Source organism: Equus caballus, chromosome 19, assembly GCF_041296265.1.
Source record: "Equus caballus isolate H_3958 breed thoroughbred chromosome 19, TB-T2T, whole genome shotgun sequence".
NCBI lineage: Eukaryota > Metazoa > Chordata > Mammalia > Perissodactyla > Equidae > Equus > Equus caballus.
This window is the reverse complement of record NC_091702.1, coordinates 47,717,097-47,738,955: the sequence shown is the minus strand read 5'-3', so window position 1 is coordinate 47,738,955 and position 21,859 is coordinate 47,717,097. Positions and strand designations below refer to the sequence as shown.

The 21,859-nt window shown below is 34.8% G+C and overlaps 1 protein-coding gene across 6 annotated transcripts in view; it reads right to left on the bottom strand.

Annotated features, from left to right (window-relative positions):
* Nucleotides 1-21,859, bottom strand: part of IQCB1 (IQ motif containing B1) — a 45,399-nt gene that overhangs the window by 10,589 nt on the left and 12,951 nt on the right. For all 6 annotated transcript variants that reach the window (XM_005601942.4, XM_023623670.2, XM_005601941.4 and 3 more), the window contains 6 exons: nt 19,270-19,369; nt 10,499-10,677; nt 9,337-9,446; nt 8,628-8,737; nt 2,461-2,603; nt 399-547 (listed from right to left, as the gene is read on the bottom strand). In XM_005601942.4, coding sequence (XP_005601999.1) covers nt 399-547; nt 2,461-2,603; nt 8,628-8,737; nt 9,337-9,446; nt 10,499-10,677; nt 19,270-19,369 — 791 coding nt within the window. The remainder of the gene's footprint in view (nt 1-398; nt 548-2,460; nt 2,604-8,627; nt 8,738-9,336; nt 9,447-10,498; nt 10,678-19,269; nt 19,370-21,859) is intronic.

The following is a 21,859-nucleotide window of genomic DNA, read 5'->3' as shown; positions in this document are numbered from 1 at the left end:
CAATTTACATAAATTAGATCACCTGAGCCACATAACAACTGAGTGAAAAAGGTAGGGCAGACATCCATTCACACATCAAGCACATGCTGAGAGCTGGCAACAATAAATACGACTTAGTTCCTTATCCTTGAGATGATCACCGCACAAGTAAGAAAGAAAAAACATTAACAACATTGCACTATGGTAAATGTCCAAGAGTCTACAGAAGTGCTCAGGACTAAGTGTCTAAATCAGTTTGGTCAGTGGTAAGGAGGTTCTTATTTTATAGAGGAAGAAACAATAGCTCAAGAAAGCAAAGTGACCTGACGAAGACTTCACAGCAGGTAAATAGCAAAGTCAGGTTTGAACCCATGTTTTTGCCTCCTAATCCAGTACTCTTTTTACTACATCAGACTCACTGCTCTCTGAAGTGTGACAGCTGCTTTATGCTCCGTGAGAGATGGCTTCTGTTGGTGAAAATTTTTCCTTTCCCTGTACCCTCTCCAATGTTTCTGGATAATTAATGCTGATTTATCTTCTATTTCCCGATTATATTTTTCCACCTGACCTAAAAAGATGACAGACACAATTACAACATATTCACTTCTATGCTTTCTCAAGTTCTGGAACCAGGACAATGATAGTAACAATCTCACAGAATTTTTATTTTTTTCAATATTGTTCACTGATTTTCCCAATTCTATTATTTTACAATGGTTCTACATTTTAGCAACAAAGAGCTCCAAAAAATTTATCAGATTATGGAGCTTCTTTAGAGCAAAGACTCATACAATTTTTTGTGTCAGAGGAATGAAAAAGGGCCAAAAGTACAATAGCAAGAACACTTAGAAAAAAGAATCACAAGAACATGGTTAGGAAGTCATTCAGTACCATCAGAAGGAAAGGGCAAAACATGTGTATGTGCTTCTAAACTTCTCTTCGGTCACTCACTCAGTTCTACAGATGACTTTTTTTATTACTTTCTAGGCGTTGGTCAGCATATAGCCCAGGGTTCACAGTAGCTAAGTGATAAAATAAGGAAGTGGAAGGTAATAATAAAAAGGGCTGTATTTGAGAGAAAGTACAAAAAACTGATAGGATTTAATGATCAACTGGATGTGAAGGTGAGAGAGGGAAGAATTTTAGGATGTCTCAAAGATGGGAAACTGAGAAGACTGTTGGTGCAATCATCTGAGATGAAGAAGACAGGGATAGGAAATTCTGACGGGGAGATAATGACTAGTTCCTGGGATGCCTGTGCATATCTAAGTAAAGCTACCCAATAGGCAGCTGGCTACCAAGCTGTGTTGTCCAATACACTAGAAACTAGCCACAAATGGCTACTTAAATTTAAATAAAGTAAAATTAAAAATTCAGGTCCTCAAGTGCACTAGCCACATTTCAAGTACTCAACAGTCACTCTAGACAGTGGCTACCGTATTGGACAATGCAAATAAAGAACATTTCGTTTTGTAGAAAGTTCTATCAGGGGGCCGGCCCGGTGGCGCAGCGGTTAAGTTCGCACGTTCCGCTTCTCGGCGGCCCGGGGTTCGCTGGTTCGGATCCTGGGTGCGGACATGGCACTGCTTGGCAGCCATGCTGTGGTAGGCGTCCCACGTATAAACTAGAGGAAGATGGGCACGGATGTTAGCTCAGAGCCAGGCTTCCTCAGCAAAAAGAGTAGGACTGGCAGTAGTTAGCTGAGGGCCAATCTTCCTCCAAAAAACAAAAAAAACAAAAAAAAACACAAAAAACAAAAAACAAAAAAAAGAAAGTTCTATCAGGCAGCGCTGGTCTAGAGCTTAGGAGAGAGTATGAGGATGCAGACAAGATTTCAGAGTGCTAAGCACTCAGTTGGTAGCTAAAGCTACAGTTATGGATGGGATACCCTAGGAAAAGCAACATGAGAATAATGGGGTGAGAATGGAACCCTCGGGAACATCTCTATTTAAGGGAAAGAGAAATAAGAGGCTAGTAAAGGACACTGGGAATGAGGAGTAGCAGAGGAAGGGGAAGAATGAAAAAAGAATCTTGAAACCATGCAGATTTCCCAGACCACACTTTAAATTCAGCTAGTGTCAAAGGTGGCACGAAGGTGTTACAAGGTTTGTGCTGCAGTATAAGTAAAGTTCTGATGGCAGAATGTAGCAATATTCTAACTCCTTACTTAAGTTCAAGGGGATTCTTTATGTCACTGACAGCTATCTTTAGGCATAAATTTTTATGTTCACTAATTTATCTGAAAGGTAAGAAAAGAAAAACCAGTATAGAGATTGCTCATCATCAATTAATAGACCTTAATCAGAAAAAATAGTAACTTTGTTTTTGACTTGAGATTTAATAAGGTTTATCTGAAAAAGGAGAAACAGAGAAAAGGTCCAAATTAAAAAAAATAAATAATCAGGCAGCTGGACAATTTAGTTTATTAAATGATATCCTAAACATTCTTATTACATTTATAAAATTGATACTGCCATCTACCTGGATGAACTATTTCAAGCATATTCAGCTGTAATTCTCGGGAAAGTCTCATGGCTCTCCGTCTTTGAAGTTGCAATTGTAATCTCTGGTCCTCTTCTTCCTTCTGCCTATTTAGCTTCAGTAGCATCTTTGTTCGTTTAGATCTGTGATGGAAACATTAAAAACCTTACACACAATTTTTATAAATATGTCCACTCAAGAAGTATACGAAAAAATGCTTAACCTCACTAATAATCACATAAATACAGACAAATAAAAAGTTTTTTTAAGATAATTCCTAGTGTTGTTAGAGTATGATAAAGTAGGTTTTCATGTGCTGCTACTGTACAACTCTTCTGGAGAAATACTTGGAGATATGCATTACAAGTCTGAGAAATATTTAACAAATGAATCAAAAGCCTTAAAAATGTCAACCAATAATTCCATTTCTACTAATTTTCTTAAAAAAACTGACATGTATGTAAAACTTTATGTTCATGGATGTTCTCTATAGCATTACAACTGTAACAAGTTGACAACAAACCGTATGTCCTACAATAGTGAAGTGGATAAATAAATACTGGTTCATTCACTGGATGAGATGCTATGAACTATGAAAAAATAATTTCAAAGAATATTTAGTAAGATGAGAATATACTCCCAATCTAATGTCAAGTGAAAATAAAATCAGGACATAGAAGAGATCCAAATTGTGTAAAAATATATGTATTTACTTATATTGAAAAATAAGGGGCCAGCCTGGTGGCACAGTGGTTAAGTGTGCACGTTCTGCTTTGGTGGCCCGGGGTTCACCAGTTCGGATCCTGGGTGTAGACATGGCACTGCTTGGCAAGCCATACTGTGGTAGGCGTCCCACATATAAAGTAGAGGAAGATGGGAACGGATGTTAGCTCAGGGCCAGTCCTCCTCAGCAAAAAGAGGAGGATTGGTGGCAGATGTTAGCTCAGGGCTAATCTTCCTCAAAAAAAAAAAAAGAAAAGAAAAAGAAATTATGAAAAAAAACTAAAATTTCAATAGAGATTTTCATTGCATAGTATGATTATGGATGATCTTAATTTTATTCATATGTTTATCTACTTCTCAACTATTGACTAATAAATATTGTTTTTATAACTGATTATAAAAATTTTCATGTGGCACAAAAATTTTATTTAACTAGCATTTCTGTATTATCTGCTTTTATTCACAAAAATTTTCCTTAGCCATTTCTACCCATTTTTGCTTCCTACATCACTATATAAGGAGATCATAAGTGTGTCTATAGTAAATATATTCAAAATGCCTGCAGATACACATAGAAAAAGAAACCAAAGAGGATAAGAAGAAAAGCAGAATGCATTATTTATTTTCTCTCTATGGACTTACTTTGCATGTGTCTCACTCAAGAGCATTTGCTTTCTCTTATATTCTTTTCTTAAAATTAAACTGCCAGCAAATGTGGTACCTTAGCTATAGCTTTGTAGTGTTAACAGGCAGGCTTCATAATGGTGTAGTTAGAGAGGGTTATAACAACTTTTAACTCAATTTCTTTGAAAAAGCAAAAACAATTAAGCATAAGACAACTTTGAAAGGAAATATTTTAAAGCAGAGAAGGAAAACTCACAAAATTATTTTGATAAAATTTTGTGTAGGTGTGTGTGAGCAGTTTTTGTTTCTTTTCTTACAATTTCTTAACTGCTACCAATTACAATTTAAGTTTTCTTTGGATTTCCATGTAGGCCAGAGTTGAGGATTTCATAGTTTCAAAACCTCTTTCTTAACCCTATTATCATAGGTAGAGAAGACCTCAAGTATATGTAAGTGCCAAAAGGAGAAGGGGTTTGAGAGAGGATGTGCAGTGAGTTGAATAGTTTCTAAGTATCTCTTGCTCCTCCTGAGACAGAGATGAAGTAAGTAAGGGCCTTTCTCTTCCCAAAGAATGACTGGTGGAAACTTGCCTCACCTACAGAACTCCCCCTTCAAAACTTTTGGGATGTACAGCATGTTGATAAGAACGTTTTGCCATTTACCTACTTATGGAGGATAAAAGAGAACATATCCTAAACAGAATCTCCTTTCAAATTGACTAACAAGAAAACAAGACAAAAAAACCACCTCTGTTTCTAACTTCTATTTGATCACAGATTAACATCTAATTACCAATATTTTTAATATACTATTAGTATGAGAAACATAGTAATCATTACAACTACACTGCTAGGACCTTTAATCTGTCAGAAAACTGGGCTTGGGAAACAGCTTAGGCATGCAAGCTCTAATATGTGGCAAAACTGCAAAGACTTATGGAGCATGCATGTGGAAGTAAAATACAAACCAGGAAGACAGTAGATAAGTGAGGTTCAGTAACTGAAATGACCACTACAAAGTGGAAATACACATGTTTCTGGATTCATATGCTTTAATATCATGTTTGAAAACAATAGGAATTAATGTGACTTTAAATGTTTTTCCCCTTTCTTAGGAACATTCTAGTTATTCTGTGGATAAAAGTTCCTATAATCATCAAAAATTAAAAGATTATTTATTTTCACTGGTTTCTTTGTAAGAAAGAGTAGGCATTTGACCATCTGGCATTTGTACTGCACTTCTGAAAAGGAAAAGACTGATCAGATATCATCGTCTCAAAATACCTTACGTAAGTACATTCCTGAGTTACATTTAATTAACATGAATCTTTACCATCAAAGGGGGAGTTAACCAAACTATCTGCTGCCAAGACATCAAGAATTCTCCAGGAATGCCTCTGTTGTAGAATAATAAGTATGAACAGGGATAGTCCCATGAGTTCATGGTCAAAGTTGTTGACAGGCTCTGTTCCTTAACTTAACAAACACTTATCTGAGTGATTGCTGCCTGCTTGGTACTGTCCCTCAGACAAACATTTATCATTAACTCAACAAACATTTATTTGAGTAACTGCTGCCTGCTTGCTACTGTCCCTCAGGCAAACAGAGAAGAGATCCAGTTCTGCCCTTAAGGAGCCGTTTTAAGGGGAAGTTGAAGAGTAGCAGAATATGCTACTTTGGCATAAAGATTATTCTGAGCTGGAGGGAAGTAAGAATCAACAAATGCAGAAAGCCTTCATGGGAGCTTCTCTTATCTAACTAAAAACAGAAATGTCTGAGAAATGAGGAGTGCCATAAATCCTCCCTCCCAAGGAAGTTTTGATGAAGAAGGTAGAAAAGTTGGTGTCAAGATGAACCTGCACAAATAACCCATATCTTCCATTAGTTTCCCCAACATATTTGCCTTCCTACAATTTGCTACCCTTGGAAGCCTAAAAGCCTTTTCTTTTCACTTGTCACTTCTCTACAAATTTATTATGCTTTGTTAAGATCTATACAAATATAAGCCCAAGTTCTAACCACCTCTTTGAGTTAACTCATCACATGAAGTTTCTTCTGCATGATGTGTGCTGCACACATTAATAAATTGTTTTTCTCTTGTTAATCTGATCTTTTTGTCAGTCTAATTTTCAGGGCCCCAGCCAATGAACCTAAGGTGGGTAGAGGAAAAAACGGTTTTCTTCTACAAAGTCAAGCCAAGTATAATTACAACACCTAAACATCAACACCATGCTAGAGGCAGATAATTTGTGAGGTTTCCCAAAGATAATTGGAGCAGCTGATAGCTGCTACAGAAAACCTTGCTGAGGTAAAGAGTACTTAACAGAAAATAAAGTTTCTGACCATGAAAAATAATTAAATAAAAAAGAAACTCCCAAGAAAGTGCTTTAGCAAGGGTGTGACTATAAAAGACTGCCTCTTGCTGAATCTAAAGAGCACTGATGAATCTGAGCCCATAATTGTGAGTGATGCACAGTCCTTCCCCCAAAAAAACATGGGAGGGGGAAATTACTCTGAGAGAATTATCTGACCACAAAGAGACAGAAATAACCTTTGCAGAAAGCCCAGCTATAAAGGAAGCAAGAGAAATTTGCATAAACTGTCGCAACTAATAGTAGACGAAAGGTGCTGAAGCCTGGAACAAACTTGAAATTAAAAAAATTAAATAGAACCTAAAGGTTAAAGACATACTTCAGTCTGTCCTGAAACTTCAAACTCAAAATATTGAAAGGAAACAAACTCATTCTAATGTGAGATTTAAATCAGTTTGTCTTCACAGCTAATCTCTTTTAATAGAAATATTTATAATAGATCTGGTTCTGTTACATAAAGCAATAGAATTTCTATTTTAAAATAGTGGAATATTAGTTAGATTCCATAGATATACTTCTAAGTGGACAAAATCTGTAATCCTGGGATACTTTTTTTTTTTGGCGAGGAAGATTGGCCCTGAGCTAACATCTGTTGCCAATCTTCCTTTTTGCTTGAGGAAGACTGTCCCTAAGCTAACGTTTATGCCAATCTTCTTCTATTTTGCATGTGGAATGCCTCCACAGCATGGCTTGATGAGTACTGTGTAGATCTGTGCCCAGGATCCAAACCTGTGAACCCCAGGCCACCAAAGTAGAGCACATAATCTTAACCACTACACCACCAGGCTGGCCCCCTGGGATTCTTTTAAATAAAGATTTACATATTGCAAGAGAAAGTAAACTGGCAAATTTGACAACTGTTGTGAGACTAAACATTAAAGGTTTGAATTCACAGCATAGGAGTACCTTTTAATGTAAGAGGACAGACAGCTGAGAATGACAGCAAGTAGAATCCATAAGTAGTAACTACTCTGAGTTCACAACAGAAGGCAAGGCTATCCCAAGAACATCTCAGACTCTTGAATAGAAGAATGTATACTGTGACTCTCAAAGTATTCATTTCCCAAATTTATTTGACCAAAGGAATCCTTTTTTAATGTTTTTTAAGAAATAGCTTGTAGGATAGACAATAAACTTTTGAGCAATGCTGGAATGGATTATACTTACCTCTCATGAGTACTATTTATTTGACAGATCTGTTTATCTAACTAGATTTGTAAATCAAAGGCAAAAAATGTGCCATATGCATCTCACCTCACCATGTTCTAAGTGCCAGGTAATATGCTAAAAAACTTTATACTATTTTAATCTTGTCAGGTACATAGAAAACTATCCCCATTTTATATAGACGGGAAATTTGAGGCTGAGAGAGATAGGGCAACTTGTCCAAGGTCATTCAGCCCATAAATTGCTGAGGTGGGATACAAACTCAAGTCTGTTTAACTCTCCCAGTGCAGAGCATAGCATCTGGCATATATCAGCCACTTGAAACATGTTTAAAAAATTAATGCTTTTTTTGCTACCAACAAAACTCATTCCAAATAATATTAATAACCTATCCTTAAGTCTTCTCTGAAGGAAACTTTCATCAATGAAAAGGATGTCCATTAAGGGACATAGTTAGCCAGAGGGGCTCAATATCCACCACTAACCCATCCAGATTCTTAGAGGCAATGGAAAGCAACACACACACTCACACAAACATGACTTAGCTCTTAGGTCATTTATAATAGGGTAGAGCCATCTCAGAGGTGAGTTCTCATGCAGTCCAACTTAAAGCTAAATTTTAGTCCACTACTTTAAAACATTCTTATAACTGAGAAATGCAGCTGCAGTTATTAAAATAGTTTCAGTTTTCGTAAAAAAAGCAACACTAACTTCTGAAATAAGCAAGTTTCACTTTAGTGAACTAAAATCAGTCATATCAAAAACTGGGCCATGTCTTTAGTATTTCATTTTTAGTCTACTTGAAATAGAGATGAATGATAAACTATGTTGTATCTCAAAGACCGTATCTATCCATGCCATATTTACTGAGGAAAATCAGGTTAATATACTTAAACTTTTACATATTCATACATGTTTTTACCATAACTAGATATGAACAATTACGGCAATTTTTTGTTTTAAGGGTTTAATAAGATAATTACTATCACTGGCTCCCTCTGAAGGTTTGGCCCACAAGAAAATCCTATTAAATGAATAGAACTGTGTATTTCTTACAGTAGATTCCTGTCTTACTTTATCTCCTTTGCTTTGAAAGTGCATCTGGTTACTGGAGTGCTGGTACTCAGAAATGTATGGAATAAGAATGAAAGAGTAACAAAAACTGATTAAAAAATTGGAAAAAAAACCCCAAAACAAAAACCTTAAGTTTTCACTCAGCTGTACTCTAGTAAGACATATCTAGCCCTCTCTGATCATCATTCCTCTCACTAAAATTTTTTACCTGAAACTCCTCTGCAAAGTAATCACAGCAGATGGAAGCTTCTTTAGTCTCTTTCTAGTTTGGAAACCCTTCCAATAAGCTTGAATCAAGCAAGCTGCTTGATGTAGTTTCTGAAATTAAAAGACAGAATTAATTTAGAGACATCACTAGGAAAGTCTTTTTTAGAAGTTTACCTCTTAAAATATCAAGACTGGGCAAGTATTAATCTCCATCTCTAATAAGTCAGGCAAGAGGCAACATTTTCATAGTCCCAGGACACGGAAGGCCTAAGGATGTTAAACCTGACCTCCCAGAGGAGGCACACTAGTTAGGCAACATCTAGAACATATCCAAGATATAGTTTGGTTATCTCCAAATTCTCCCTGATTAATCTTTTACTCCCTTTACAAGACTTTTATAGTTCTGCTTATTTAATGCTTTAAATGCTTGACTTCTTATGCCTGGCCTCACTTCTTCAAGGATTCAAACTTATGAAGAACTCTTTGTGCCAGCTGAAAAAAAAAAGGCTCTGGGGTTAAAAATTCAGTCCATAAACAACACCTTCCCCCATCAAACTATGGCTGCTCTGGATCTTAGGGGGAAGTAAGTAAAGACAGGGGGAGAGAGAGCAAATAAGATTCAACAGACTACCACTCTCCAATATTTTGAAACTAAAATGTTTACTGAACTGTTAGCAAATACTGTGCAAATTATTTTTATAATTTAATACCTGCTCTTCTACTTCCTGATAGACCTTAGGGCTTAAAAGGCCAATGAGCTGTCTAAGTTCTTGACTAAACTCTGTCCCAGGCTCTTGTTTATTTAGTAGACTTCTGAGTCCTGAAATGGAATAACAAAAGTACAACTATTAATAAAAAAATATGATTTTGTTATCTAATCAGTATTAATTTGAGGTTAAAAAGTCTGGTTTAGAAACAAATGAACACAACAAGATTAATCATATGATTTTTCTTTTTCCTATTCTCAAAGACTTCTACACTGAGGTCTTTAAGACATTCCCTTGTCCTAAGAGTTCTTATGTGCCTACTTGTAAGATCTGATGCAAAATGTCTAGTCAATCACTTTAATTAAGAAAAGGGGAGTAGAGTCATTATGGTAAGTCAAAGAGCAGAGATAGAGAATTTTTTTTCTGTTTGAACATAAACACCTTAAACCAAAACATTTTTAAAAAGGTAATGAATACATACTGAGTAAATGCCTACCCTGTAGAAGCACTGAAGCAGGTTATCATTAGTCATTATTCATTAAAGAAAGTTATTATTAAATTAAAATATACAGTAATATATGTAATCTTGGGTAAATCAATAGTGTTATAACATTAAAATACTGCATTTTCATCCCAAAACAAAACAGTAGCAGGATAAGGTACAAAGTAAGTACTATTTCCAGGGCATGTTGGAATGATGTATTATAATGTATGTATGCAATACAAATAAGTAAAGTCAAATAGCCTTGGAGTGTACAACTGGGGAAGCCACTATCTGGATCTTTCTGTGCCTTATACGCTCTTCAAGACTCAAGTTCTCAGCTGTATTAATAACTGTAAAGCTAGTCTTGGTAAGGTCACCAATCTTTTTGGCCATTATTTTTAACATACTATATGGTATATTCAAGACACAACCTTTTTGTCAGAGAGGGAGTAAATATTCATTGTAACCTCATCAACAAAGTACCATATGCCATCTGCTGGGACATGAGGATAGCTTGATTACCTAAAAACTTTTTCCTGAATTGGTATCTGTTATGATCGGGTTTTATCTACACACTTCAGTTACTGACTTTTTCAAAACACAGAAATTCTGTTTTCCATAAACTATCAAGAAAAATGTCCTTTTTGAGAATCTCAAGAAAAGAAGGAATACATGTACTACCTTTGTAGCAGGCACTTAGTCTCAGTAAAATCAAAATTTCCTGATGCGATTCAGCCATCAACAGTAGCAGCTTCGTAGCAGTGTGTCTTATGACTGGACTAGGAGTTGATAAAAGCTTGAAAACAACTTCATCTAAAATTGAATGCAGGGTTTTTCCTTCTATTCTCAGTAAATCACCACTAACAGAACAAAAAAAAAATTAAACAATTAAAAATGTACCATTACTAATTGATGCATCGGTATCACAACAAATTAAACATAAAAGGTTCAGCAACTTGATGCCTGACTGTGGCCTGATCCAAGAAGATAACCAGTTTTTTAAAGCCATAGCTTAGTTCCAAGAATACATCACATTAAATCAACTAGTATTTATTGAATTCTTACTGTACGTAAAGCACCATGTTGGGTAAAATAGCAAATACAAAGCATCCAGAGGCCCTCTCCTCAGAGAAACTGCAATCAAATTGTAGTGGAAAGATAAATGTGCAAAATACTAAACAGATGATTCAAAAGCTTCAAGGCAACATTAAGAGGAAAATCACAAGACAGAACATGTTTCATTGCTTAATGATGTACGAAGACAAAAATGCTATAGGAATTCAATTATTGTGTACTTAACATAGGAGGAACTTTCTCTTTCCTTTGGTATTTCCTTCATTATAACTAACAACCTCATCTTACCTTATGTCATAAAAAATTATCTGAAATTTACAAATAACTAAAAAGAGATTACTGGGTGTCCTTTTACTCACCCCACTTAAGGAGTATGTGATTTTCTAGGGGTGTGTACCTTTGTTTGACTATTTCCTATTGATTAGGATATTTTGCAATTCTGTAAAAGTAGAGGTTGTCTTGCAGAAAATGAGTAACAGCAATGACTCTTAGAGCAATGCAAATAGATTCTTATTTGACAACAATATAAACGACTTTTGTCCAGTAAAAAAAGTAACTGTAAAAGTTGTACCTGATACTCTCTACCCGAATTATTCAGCTTCTGAGATACTATGTTCATCTGGTCCCCCTCAACCCTCCACCTACAGATTTCTGACCATTCTTTCTCAGTCTTCTTCATTAGCTCCTCTTTTCCAGCATACCCCTTTAAAGGTTATTCCTCAGGATTCCATTTCAGCCCACTTCCTTTCTCACTCGTATTTCCCACTGAGCTCATCTTCTCTCATATTTTTAACTATCATTTCTAGGCTGACAATTCATAAATCTCTAACTCTAGTCAAGATCTCTTCTAGAAATAATAGTTTATCTATTCATCTGCTGATGGACACTTGAGTCACCTTGTCTTTAGCTATTAAAAATAAAGCTGCTTATGAATATTTATGTACAAGTTTTTGCAGGGACTCTTATTTCACTGCCTGCTGAATATATCCACCTATGTTCAACATAACCAACAGTGAATTCATCATCTGTCTCCCCAACAAAGTAATTCTATATGCTTTGTTTTGGTTATACCACTGTCTATCTAATTACCCAATACTGATCACTTGGTGTCATGCCTGAATGCATCCTTTATCCTATCCCATATCAAAATGCTCACCAAGGCCTGATGATTTTTTATTTTTAATAGATTCATTAAAATATAATTTATACAAAACAAATACACATATTTAATGTGTACAGTTTGATAAGTTTTGATGTTTCACCACTACAATCAAGATAATGAACATATCCACCACTCCACAAAGTTTCCTTGTGCTTCAGCGTAGTCCCTCCCTCCTTGCTCTCCTTGGCACCCAGGCAACCAATGATCTGCTTTCTCTAACTATAAATTAGTTTACATTTTCTAGAATTTTATACAAATGGAATCACACGGTATGTCCTTTTTTTTGCCTGCCTTCTTTCACTCAGCACAATTATCTTGATTTTATCTGTGTTGCTACATGTATGAGTAGTTCATTCCTGTTTACTGCTGAGTAGTACTCTATTATATTTACCACAGTTTATCCATCAGTTGATGGACATTTGAGTTGTTTCTAGTCTTCGGCTATTACTAATAAAAGCTGGTATGAATACTTGTGCACAAGTCTTTGTAAGAACATATGCTTTCACTTTCCTTGGGCAAATACCTAGGAGTGGAATGGATGGCTAACATGGTAGGTGTATGTTTCCTTGTTAAGAAACTGCCAAACTATTTTTCAAAGTGATTGTACTATTTACCACTCCAACCAGCAGTGTATGAGTTTCTCCATATCCTTGTCAACATTTGGGTCAGTCAGTGTTTTAAATCTTAGCCTTTTAACAAGTGTGTAGCAGTATCTCCCTAATGACTCATGGCGCTCAACATCTTTTCATGTGCTTGTCCACCATCTATATATCTTCTTTCACAAAGTGTCTGTTCAGATCTTGTGCCCATTTTTCAAACTGAGGTTTTTTCTATTTTTAAATTTTGACAGTTCTTTATTCATTCTGGATACAAATACTTAAGATATGTGCTTTGCAAATATTTTCTGCCAGTCTGTGCCTCGTCTTTTTTATTTTCTTAAACAGTATCTTTTGAACAGCAGACTTAAAATTTTGATCAAGTCTAATTTATCAATTTCTTCTTTTCTGGATTTTCCCTTGGTGTTAATCTAAGAATCTAAGCAATTTTGCACAATCCAAGGTCATAATGGTTTTCTACTATTTTTTTTATAAGTTTTATAGTTTAGGTTTTACATTTAGGTCTATTATCCATTTTGAATTAATTTTTGTATATGGTAAGCATTACAGATCAAAGATAAGAGTTACAGATCAAAATCCTTTTCTTTACATATTGAAAGCCAATTGTTCCATGATCCTTTCCTCCTGAATGACCTTTACATTTTCTCTTGAAAATCAACTGTTCATATATGTATGAGTCTATTTCTGGATTCCATTCTGTTCCATTGATATATTTGTATATCTTTGCACCAAAATCTCATTGTCTTAATTATGTTAGCTTTATTAAAAAAAGGTCTTAAAATTAGGTAGTGTTAGCTCTCCAACTTTATTCTTCATTTTCAAAGCTAGTTAGGCTATTTTATATTTTAGGTGCTTTGATTTTCATAGAATTATAGAAATGGGCTTGTCAATTTCTGCAAAAATGGTATTTTGATTAGGATTGTGTTTAAGGTATATATCAATTTGGAAAGAACTGAGATCTTAACAATATTGCATCATTGATCAACACGGTTTACCTTTCCATTTATTTACCTATTCTTTAATTCCTCTCAGCAATATATAGTTTTAAGTAAATACATCTTTCACATCTTTCATCAGATTTAACCCTACGCATTTCATATTTTTTGTGCTATTGTAAATTGCAATATTTTCAATTTCAGAGTATTAATTGATGGATATAAGAATTCAATTTATATTTTTATATTGATTTTGTATCCTACTACCCTTGCTATACTCACTTATAATTTTAGTGGCTTTGCACATTCTGTTGGATTTTATGTATAGATTACAGTGTCATCTCCAAACACAGAAAGTTTTAGTTCTCCCTTTCTGTATGGATCACTTTTCTTTTTCTTGCTTGACTGTACTGTAGGCAAGAAAGTCCAATGTAACGTTGAATAAAAGTGATCAGAGTGGACATTCTTATCTTATTCATGATCTTATAGGGAAAATATTTATTATTTTACCATTAAGTATCTTAGCTGTAGGTTTTTCATAGATGTTCTTCATCAGGCTGAGGAAGTTCTACCTTCTATTAATACTCTGTTGGGAGTTTTTTTTTAAACCAGGAATGGATGTTGAATTTTGTCAAATGCCTTTTCTGCATCTATTGATATGATGATATGTTTTTCCTTTTTTGGTTTGTTAATATGATGAATCGTATTGATTGACTAGAATATTACACCAGTTGTGAATTTCTGGGATAAACCCAACTTATTCAAGATGTATTAACTAGCATTTTTGCATCTACGTTCATTAGTATATTACTGAGTAGTTTTCTTATAATGTCTTTGTCTAGTTTTGGTATCAGGGTAATGCTGACCCCATCAATGAGTGGGGAAGTAATTCCTTCTCCTCAATTTTCTGGAGGAGTTTGTTTAGGATTATTTCTTCCTCAAATGTTTAGTAGAATTTATCAGTGAAGAAGTCGTCTGGTCCTGGAGTTTTCTTTGTGGGAAGTGTTTTAACTACAAATTCAATTTATAGTTATAGGGCTATTCAGGTTATCTATTGCTTCTTGAATGAGTTTTGGTAGTTTGTGTCTTTCAAAGAACTTACCCATTTAATCTAGATAAACATAAAGTTGTTCATATTATTCTCTTATGATATTTTAAATTTCGATAGACTCTATTGTGTTGTCTCCTTTCTAATTCCTGATATTGGCAGTTTGCACTCTCTTTTTTTCCTGATCAGTCTTGTTATAGGTTTAATTTCATCAGTCTTCTCAAAGAACCAGCTTATGGTTTCACTGATTTTTCTCTATTGTTTTTGTATACTATTTTATTGATCTCTGCTTTGATCTTTATGATTTCTTCTGCTTACTTTAATTCTTTCTTCTTAGTTTCTTAAAGTGGATGCTGAAGTCAATGATTTTTTTCTTTTCTAATATAGGCATTTAGTGATGTAAATTTTCCTATAAGTACTGCTTTAATTTAGATGTATCCCAGAAATATGGATATGTTTTCATTTCCATTCACTTAAAAATAATTTATAACTTAATTTTTTATTTCTTCTTCATCCTTTGGGTTAGATACACGTTACTATTTGCCAGATATCTGGAGATTCTTCAGAGATCTTCTTGGTATTAATTTCCAGTTTAACTTCACTGAGGCCAGAGAACATACTTTGTATGACAAAATCCTTTTAAGTTTATTCAGACTTGTTATACGGCCCAGAAAATGGTCTCTTCGTAAATATTCCATTTGCATTTGGAAAGAATGTGCATTCTGCCATTGTTTGATAGATTGTTCTAAAAATGTCAATCAGGTCAAACTGATATTGCTGTTCAAATCTTCTGTAGTCATACTAATTTTTTGCCTACCTATTCTATCAATTATCAAGTGAGGGATATTGACATCTTTCACTTTAATTGCAGATTCATCTATTTCTCCTTGTAGTTCTATCAAGTTTTGAAGCTCTGCTATTGGGTCAATAAACATGTTTTCTTGGTGAATTGACTTCTTTATTATTATGAAATAACTTTATCACTGGTAATATTCTTTGCTCTGAAGTTTACTTTTTCTGATATTAATATAGGCACTCCAGCTTTCTTTTGACTAGTGTTAGCATGGCATATCTTTTTTCATGCTTTTACTTTTAAGCATACAATAGTATGCTTCCATTTCTCTCCTCCCAGTCTTTATACTATTGCTGTAATACATTTTACTAATACGCATGTTTTAAAACCCCCTTATCTTTGTATAAGCAAATGTTATATTACATATAATACTGTCATAATAAGAAAAATAATTTTATACAGTTACCTATATAATTATCATTTCTAATCATCATTCCTTTGTGTAGATCTACTTTCCTTCTGGCTAAAGAACTTCCTTAAACATTTCTTGTAGTGTGGCTCTGCTGGTGACTTCTGAAAAAGTTATTTTGCCTTTGTTTTTCCAACATATTTCTGCTAGGTATAAAATTCTAGTTTGACAGTTGTTTTCTTTCAGTATTTTAAGGATATTGCTCAACTATCTTTTTGCTTGTGTTGTTTCTGATGAGAAAGTTGCTGTCATCCTTATCTTCATCCTCTGTATGTATATAATGTCTTTTCTCCCCCCTGGCTGCTTTTAAGATTTTCTCTTTATCGCTGGTTTGAGCACTTTGATTACAACGTGCCTTGGTGTAGAATTTTCTTCATATTTATTGTCCTTGGGGTTTAATGAGCTTTTTTAATCTGTAAGATTATAGTTTTTATCAAATTTGGGCGAGCCGGCTCCGTGGCCGAGTGGTTAAGTTCGCGGGCTCCGCTGTGGTGGCCCAGGGTTCGGATCCTGGGCATGGACATGGCACCGCTCATCAGGCCATGTTGAGGCAGTGTCCCATATCCCACAACTAGAAGGACCTGCAACTAAGATATACAACTGTGTACAGGGGGGGTGGGAGTGGGGGGGGGGTGGGGGGAGGTTGGGGAAATAAAGCAGGAAAAAAAAATTTGGAAAATTTTCAGCCACTATTTCTTCAAATATTTTCTTCTGATTTTACTACCTCTTTTAGATACTCTGATTATACCTATATAAAGCTGTTTGAAACAGTTATCCAGATCACTGATTCACTGATGTGCTTTTCTTTCTTTCTCTCTTCCCTCTCTCTCTCTTTTTCATTCCTTTTCTCTGTTCATTTCATTTTGGATAGTTTCTATTGCTATGTCTTCAAGTTGACTAATCTTCTGCAATATTAATCCTGCCTGGTGTATTTTTCATCTCAGAGATTGTAGTTTACATGTCTACATGAAAGTTCAGTTTGAGTCTTATGTCATATATGCCTCTATTCAACTTTTCGAACATATGAAATAATAACTGTCCTAATGTTGTTGTCTATTAATTCTAACATACTTGATCTTGATCAACTGATTCTTCTCATTATGGGTCCTGTTTTCCTGCTTGTTTGCATGCCTGGCACTTGCATGAATTTTATCTCGTTGGGTGCTGGATATTTTTGTATTGCTAAAAACATTTTTGAGTTTTCTTCTGGCTAGAGATTTTCAAGTGCCATATACAAATCATGTGCAACCAACGCTTTAGCAAAACTGGTATCAAATTGATAATGCTTCTAAGCAAAAGTAGCAACATTTTGTAAAACCAAGTCGATCTGCAGAATGTTCTATAGCATAGTTATGATTGTAGATTCTATCTGAACACTGTCAGTTTGTAGTAACTGCAAGAAATGATCACTTTGTATTACTAAAGGAAGAGAAAAAAGAGATCAAAGCAAAGATTCTTTGATAGCACAAGTGGGATTTTCTCATCCTTTTAAAGCCAAATCAAAGCATGACCATTTCTGCTAAACTTCCTGCCTGTGTATACTTTATAACAAAGACTTTAAGATGTAGGCAGTTTCAATAACTAGATGCAGTTAAGTTACTCAGACATAACTTGATCCTTTCAGGTCTTGCTTTTATTTTGTTTGGATGGTCCAGAATAGTGCTCAGTTTAGTGCTAATTATCCCCTCGTTACCAAGGAGAAACCTTCCTGAATACTATACGCAATGTGCCACTATTCATGAGGCTTTCCAGTTTGGCTGTTGGAATCAGGCAGTATTCTTGGCTCTGTGTGAGGTTCCGGTACTCTTCCTTTTAATTCTTTGGACTACTGTCTGGGTGGTTTCCTCACATGTATGTGTTGATGAGTACTCTACTGAATACTTGAAGGGGACCCTCTGCAGATCTCTGGCGTTCTGCGTGTACCTCTTTCTTCTGTGGTATTCTATCTTGTGAACTCTTGCCATTTGTTCTCCCCAGACTCTCAGCAATATCTCTTCAACTCAGTCTCGCTAGGTTACCCCTAACACAGCTTGAAAACTCTCTCAATGCTATAAGTTAGGAAAACTGTTAGGTTCACCTTGTTCATTCCTTTTTCTCAGGACTCATGTTCTTTCATTGACTGAAGTCCAGTTTCATGTTTTGCCTGGTGTTTATTTTTTTCAGGTGGTAGGGTAAATCTATTTCTATTATTCTATCTCAATCACAAGTGGAACTGAAGTCCTGATGATTTTAATTCACTATTTTATAAAATCCATTCTCCTGGAACCAATGCCCAAGGCTAAGATTTTATTACTTCACTTGGATAACTATGGTTGCCAGCATCCTCTAACTGCCTTCTTTGTCTAGAGTTTTGTCCCCCTTAAATCTTTCCTCCATGCAGTGACCAGGGTGACATAAGTGAAATGTAATCTGACCATTTTCATCCACTTTAAAAATCTTTCAATGGCCCCCAATGCCTATGGGATAAGACTTAGTTTCCTTAACACAGCACATAAACTCTTCATAACTAAGTCTCTGCAAACCTTGCTAGCCACCTCCACATACCAAACTTTAAACACTAGCAACAACAAATTGTATCTACTTTTCACCCTCAGCATGTTGTTTCTTATCTCTGTGCATTTGTTCATGTTGTTACCTCTCCCTAGAAATACTGCCTCCTTCTTCCCTGGCTAATTTCTCATCCTTAAAGTTTCATTTCAGCTGTTAACTTCTCCAGGAAGTGTTCCTTGTAAGTTTGAGGTACTCTTGCACACACCTTTAACATCCTAAGTTAATATACTATAACAGAATTATGTTCGTGTGTCATTGTCTTCCATTATACGCTACGCTATTTAAAGACAAGGTTTATATCTTAACTTTGTAAACTGAGTGACAGACACATACTTGGCATATAGTAGATGCTTAATAAATCCATATTGAACTGAAAAAATCAATTATTTCAACTGTTTGTACTCTGCCTTTCCATTTTAACCTGGGGAAATTTCCTATTACTACTTTTATGCCCTTCTACAGCACCTGGCATGATAGTGAGTTTGCTAAATAAATATATGATTAAGCATTTTTTACTGTGATCCCAATGGTTTTCTTGAGATGTCACAGTAATTTTTCTTCTCTAAGCCTGAGATTTGGTCTAAAATCTTCTTAAGCTCTCAGATAAGATAGGAACCAGATAATAAATTTCCAGTCTTTTGTGGTGTTTTATATTCTTTTTTTCCCTTAAAGACAAAGTTAATAATAGAGCTTTGTAAGTGTCACATACAACCATATGCAATTGATGATGTCAGCAAAACTGGAATAAAATTGGTAATGCTTCTGATCAAAAATTAAAAATTATATTTTGTAAAACCAAGTCACCTGTTGATCTGTAGTATGCTCTGTAGCATAGTCATGACTGTAGATCCTATTTGAACATTGTCAGTTTGCAGTAAGTGCAAGAAATGATCACTTTGTAGTACTAAAGGAAGAGGAAAAAAAAGAAAGATTAAAACAAAGATTCTATGATGATACAATTGGGATTCATTTGTGCTTTCAAACCCAAATCAAAGCATGACAATTTCTGCTAAACTTCCTGCCTTTGTATACTTTACAATAAATGATTTTATTATAAATACAATGCACAAAAAAAATGACTTTAAGATAGGCAGTTTCAATAACTATAAATAGGCATTCCATTTTTATAAACAGTTATAAATGGAAAGCATCCACAAATACCAACCTAAGAAAATCTATAATCTCCCCTTAAATTAAAAATAAAATATAACATATCCTAAATCTGAAACTCTTTTTCTAGCAGTGAATTTAGTAAATAAAATCAAATTTCCTGTGAAGAAGAGAGAATATAAAGGAATGGAAATGGTGCAGATGACTGTAATCAGTGGCCTACGTCCTTAGAAAACTTGCTATATATCATGTTTGCTAATATCTTAAATAATAATGAAATCATTAACTATAGAACATTTGTTTTCACTGGTTTATAATTTTTAGGCTCTGAGCAGCCAGTTATAAAGACTTGGCATTGGATGCTTATGCAAGTTGCTTAACCTCTCAGAACATCCATTTCTTCATCTGTAAAACCATAAATAATAGCTCTGTCACAGGCTACTACTGCACAGTGTCCTAGAACAGAGCAGGTTCCCAGTAAATGTCGGTTTCTATTCCCTGCTCTGCTAACTGACCAGAATTTTAATTAAAGTGGGCTCAGGTATGCTGGCATGGCAGCTGTATGAACACTACCCTAGCTTCTACAGAACAACTTCACTATTCTCCTCTTTCTATCTCCTGAGGGAACATATTTGATTTCTTTCACATACTAACTATTGTTCTTCATTTCTATCTACATAGTCCAATATTTCAGTATTTTGCCAGACACCAATTCTTTTAAAATGTTTAACAACTTCAAAAACAATTCCACGGGCTGGCCCCGTAGCTAAGTGGTTAAAGTTCCGTGTGCTCTGCTTCAGCAGCCCCAGGTTTGTGGGTTCAGATCCCGTGTGCAGACCTACTCCACTCATCAGCCATGCTGTGGAGGCATCCCACATACAAAGTAGAGAAAGACTGGCACAGATGTTAGCTCAGGGCAAATCTTCCTTGCAAAAAAAACCCAATTCAACTACTATTAAATATTTCTATGGCATATTTTTTATTAACTCAATATTAAAAACTTCTCTCCTGTAGCTGGGATAAGTATATTATTCCATTTTGTCCATTTCCATTTATTAATAACTATTTCATTAACTTTGAATTCACTGAAATCATGTAATAAGTAGTGTGTTTATAAGTTTATCTTTTTTCCACATTGAAAAAATTAATAATTTATTAAATAGTCATTCCATTTTATTTTTATACTCTTTGTCTTGTATTATTATATAATTTATTTTTGGAGCCCTATTCTATTTTTCAAGTGTAGTCAGATAATTATGTGGTTCTCCAAATAAGAACTGAGACTTTTACCCATTTCTTTGTTTAAACTTTTTATAGTAAAAATTTCAAACCTACATAAGAGCAGAGAGAAGAGTATAATGACTCTGTATGTACCAGTCATTCAACTTTAACAACGATCAACTTTTATAGCCAATTTTGTTTCACCTATTCCATCCACTTCGTGCCTATTTTATTTTGAGGCAAATCCAAGACATCAAGTCATTTTACCCGCAAATATTTCAATATATATTCCCAAAAGGTATGAATAATTGAAAAATAAAACATAACCAATATCTAACCTAAATAATCATGATTCCTTAATTTTATCAAATATCCAGTACATGTTCCAATTTCCAACTGTTCTGAGAATTTTCAAAAGTTAGTTTTGAGTCAAGATCCAAATACGACTCACACAGTGTAATTGGTTAGCTTTCAAATTTCTTTTAATCTATGGATTCCTCTTCTACTTTTTTTTTCCCTCTTGCAATTTATCTGTTGACGAAACTACGTCAATTGTCCTATAAGCTTCCCACAGTCTCGTTTTGCTAACTGCATTCCTGGAGTGTAATTTAATATGTTTCTCTGACCTTTTATAAATTGGCAGTTGGAGCTAGAGGATCAAAATGGCTTGGGTCTGAATTTTTGGCACATAAATTTCATATGTGAGGTTATGATGAGCCATTAGGAGGCACTTAACATCTGGTTGTCTCTCTTTTTGATATGTTGACAGTGCTGGATGATTAATTCCTAAATCTGTTAATTCATTCACTAAGGGTTGCAAAATGTAACTATTTTATCATACCTTTTTCACATACTAGTTGGAATATTTTTATAAAGAGAAATTTCTCCTCATCAATATGTAAGAAAAGAGAGGATAAATGCTGGATCCTTCATTTACCAGTTTTCAAAATGAAGTGGTTCTCTAGCGGACTATAATGATAATTTTTTAAGAGTCTCACTATATTTGAGATGTTTCAATCCACTATATTTATTATCTTTATTACTGTTCCAGCTTCCCAGTTTT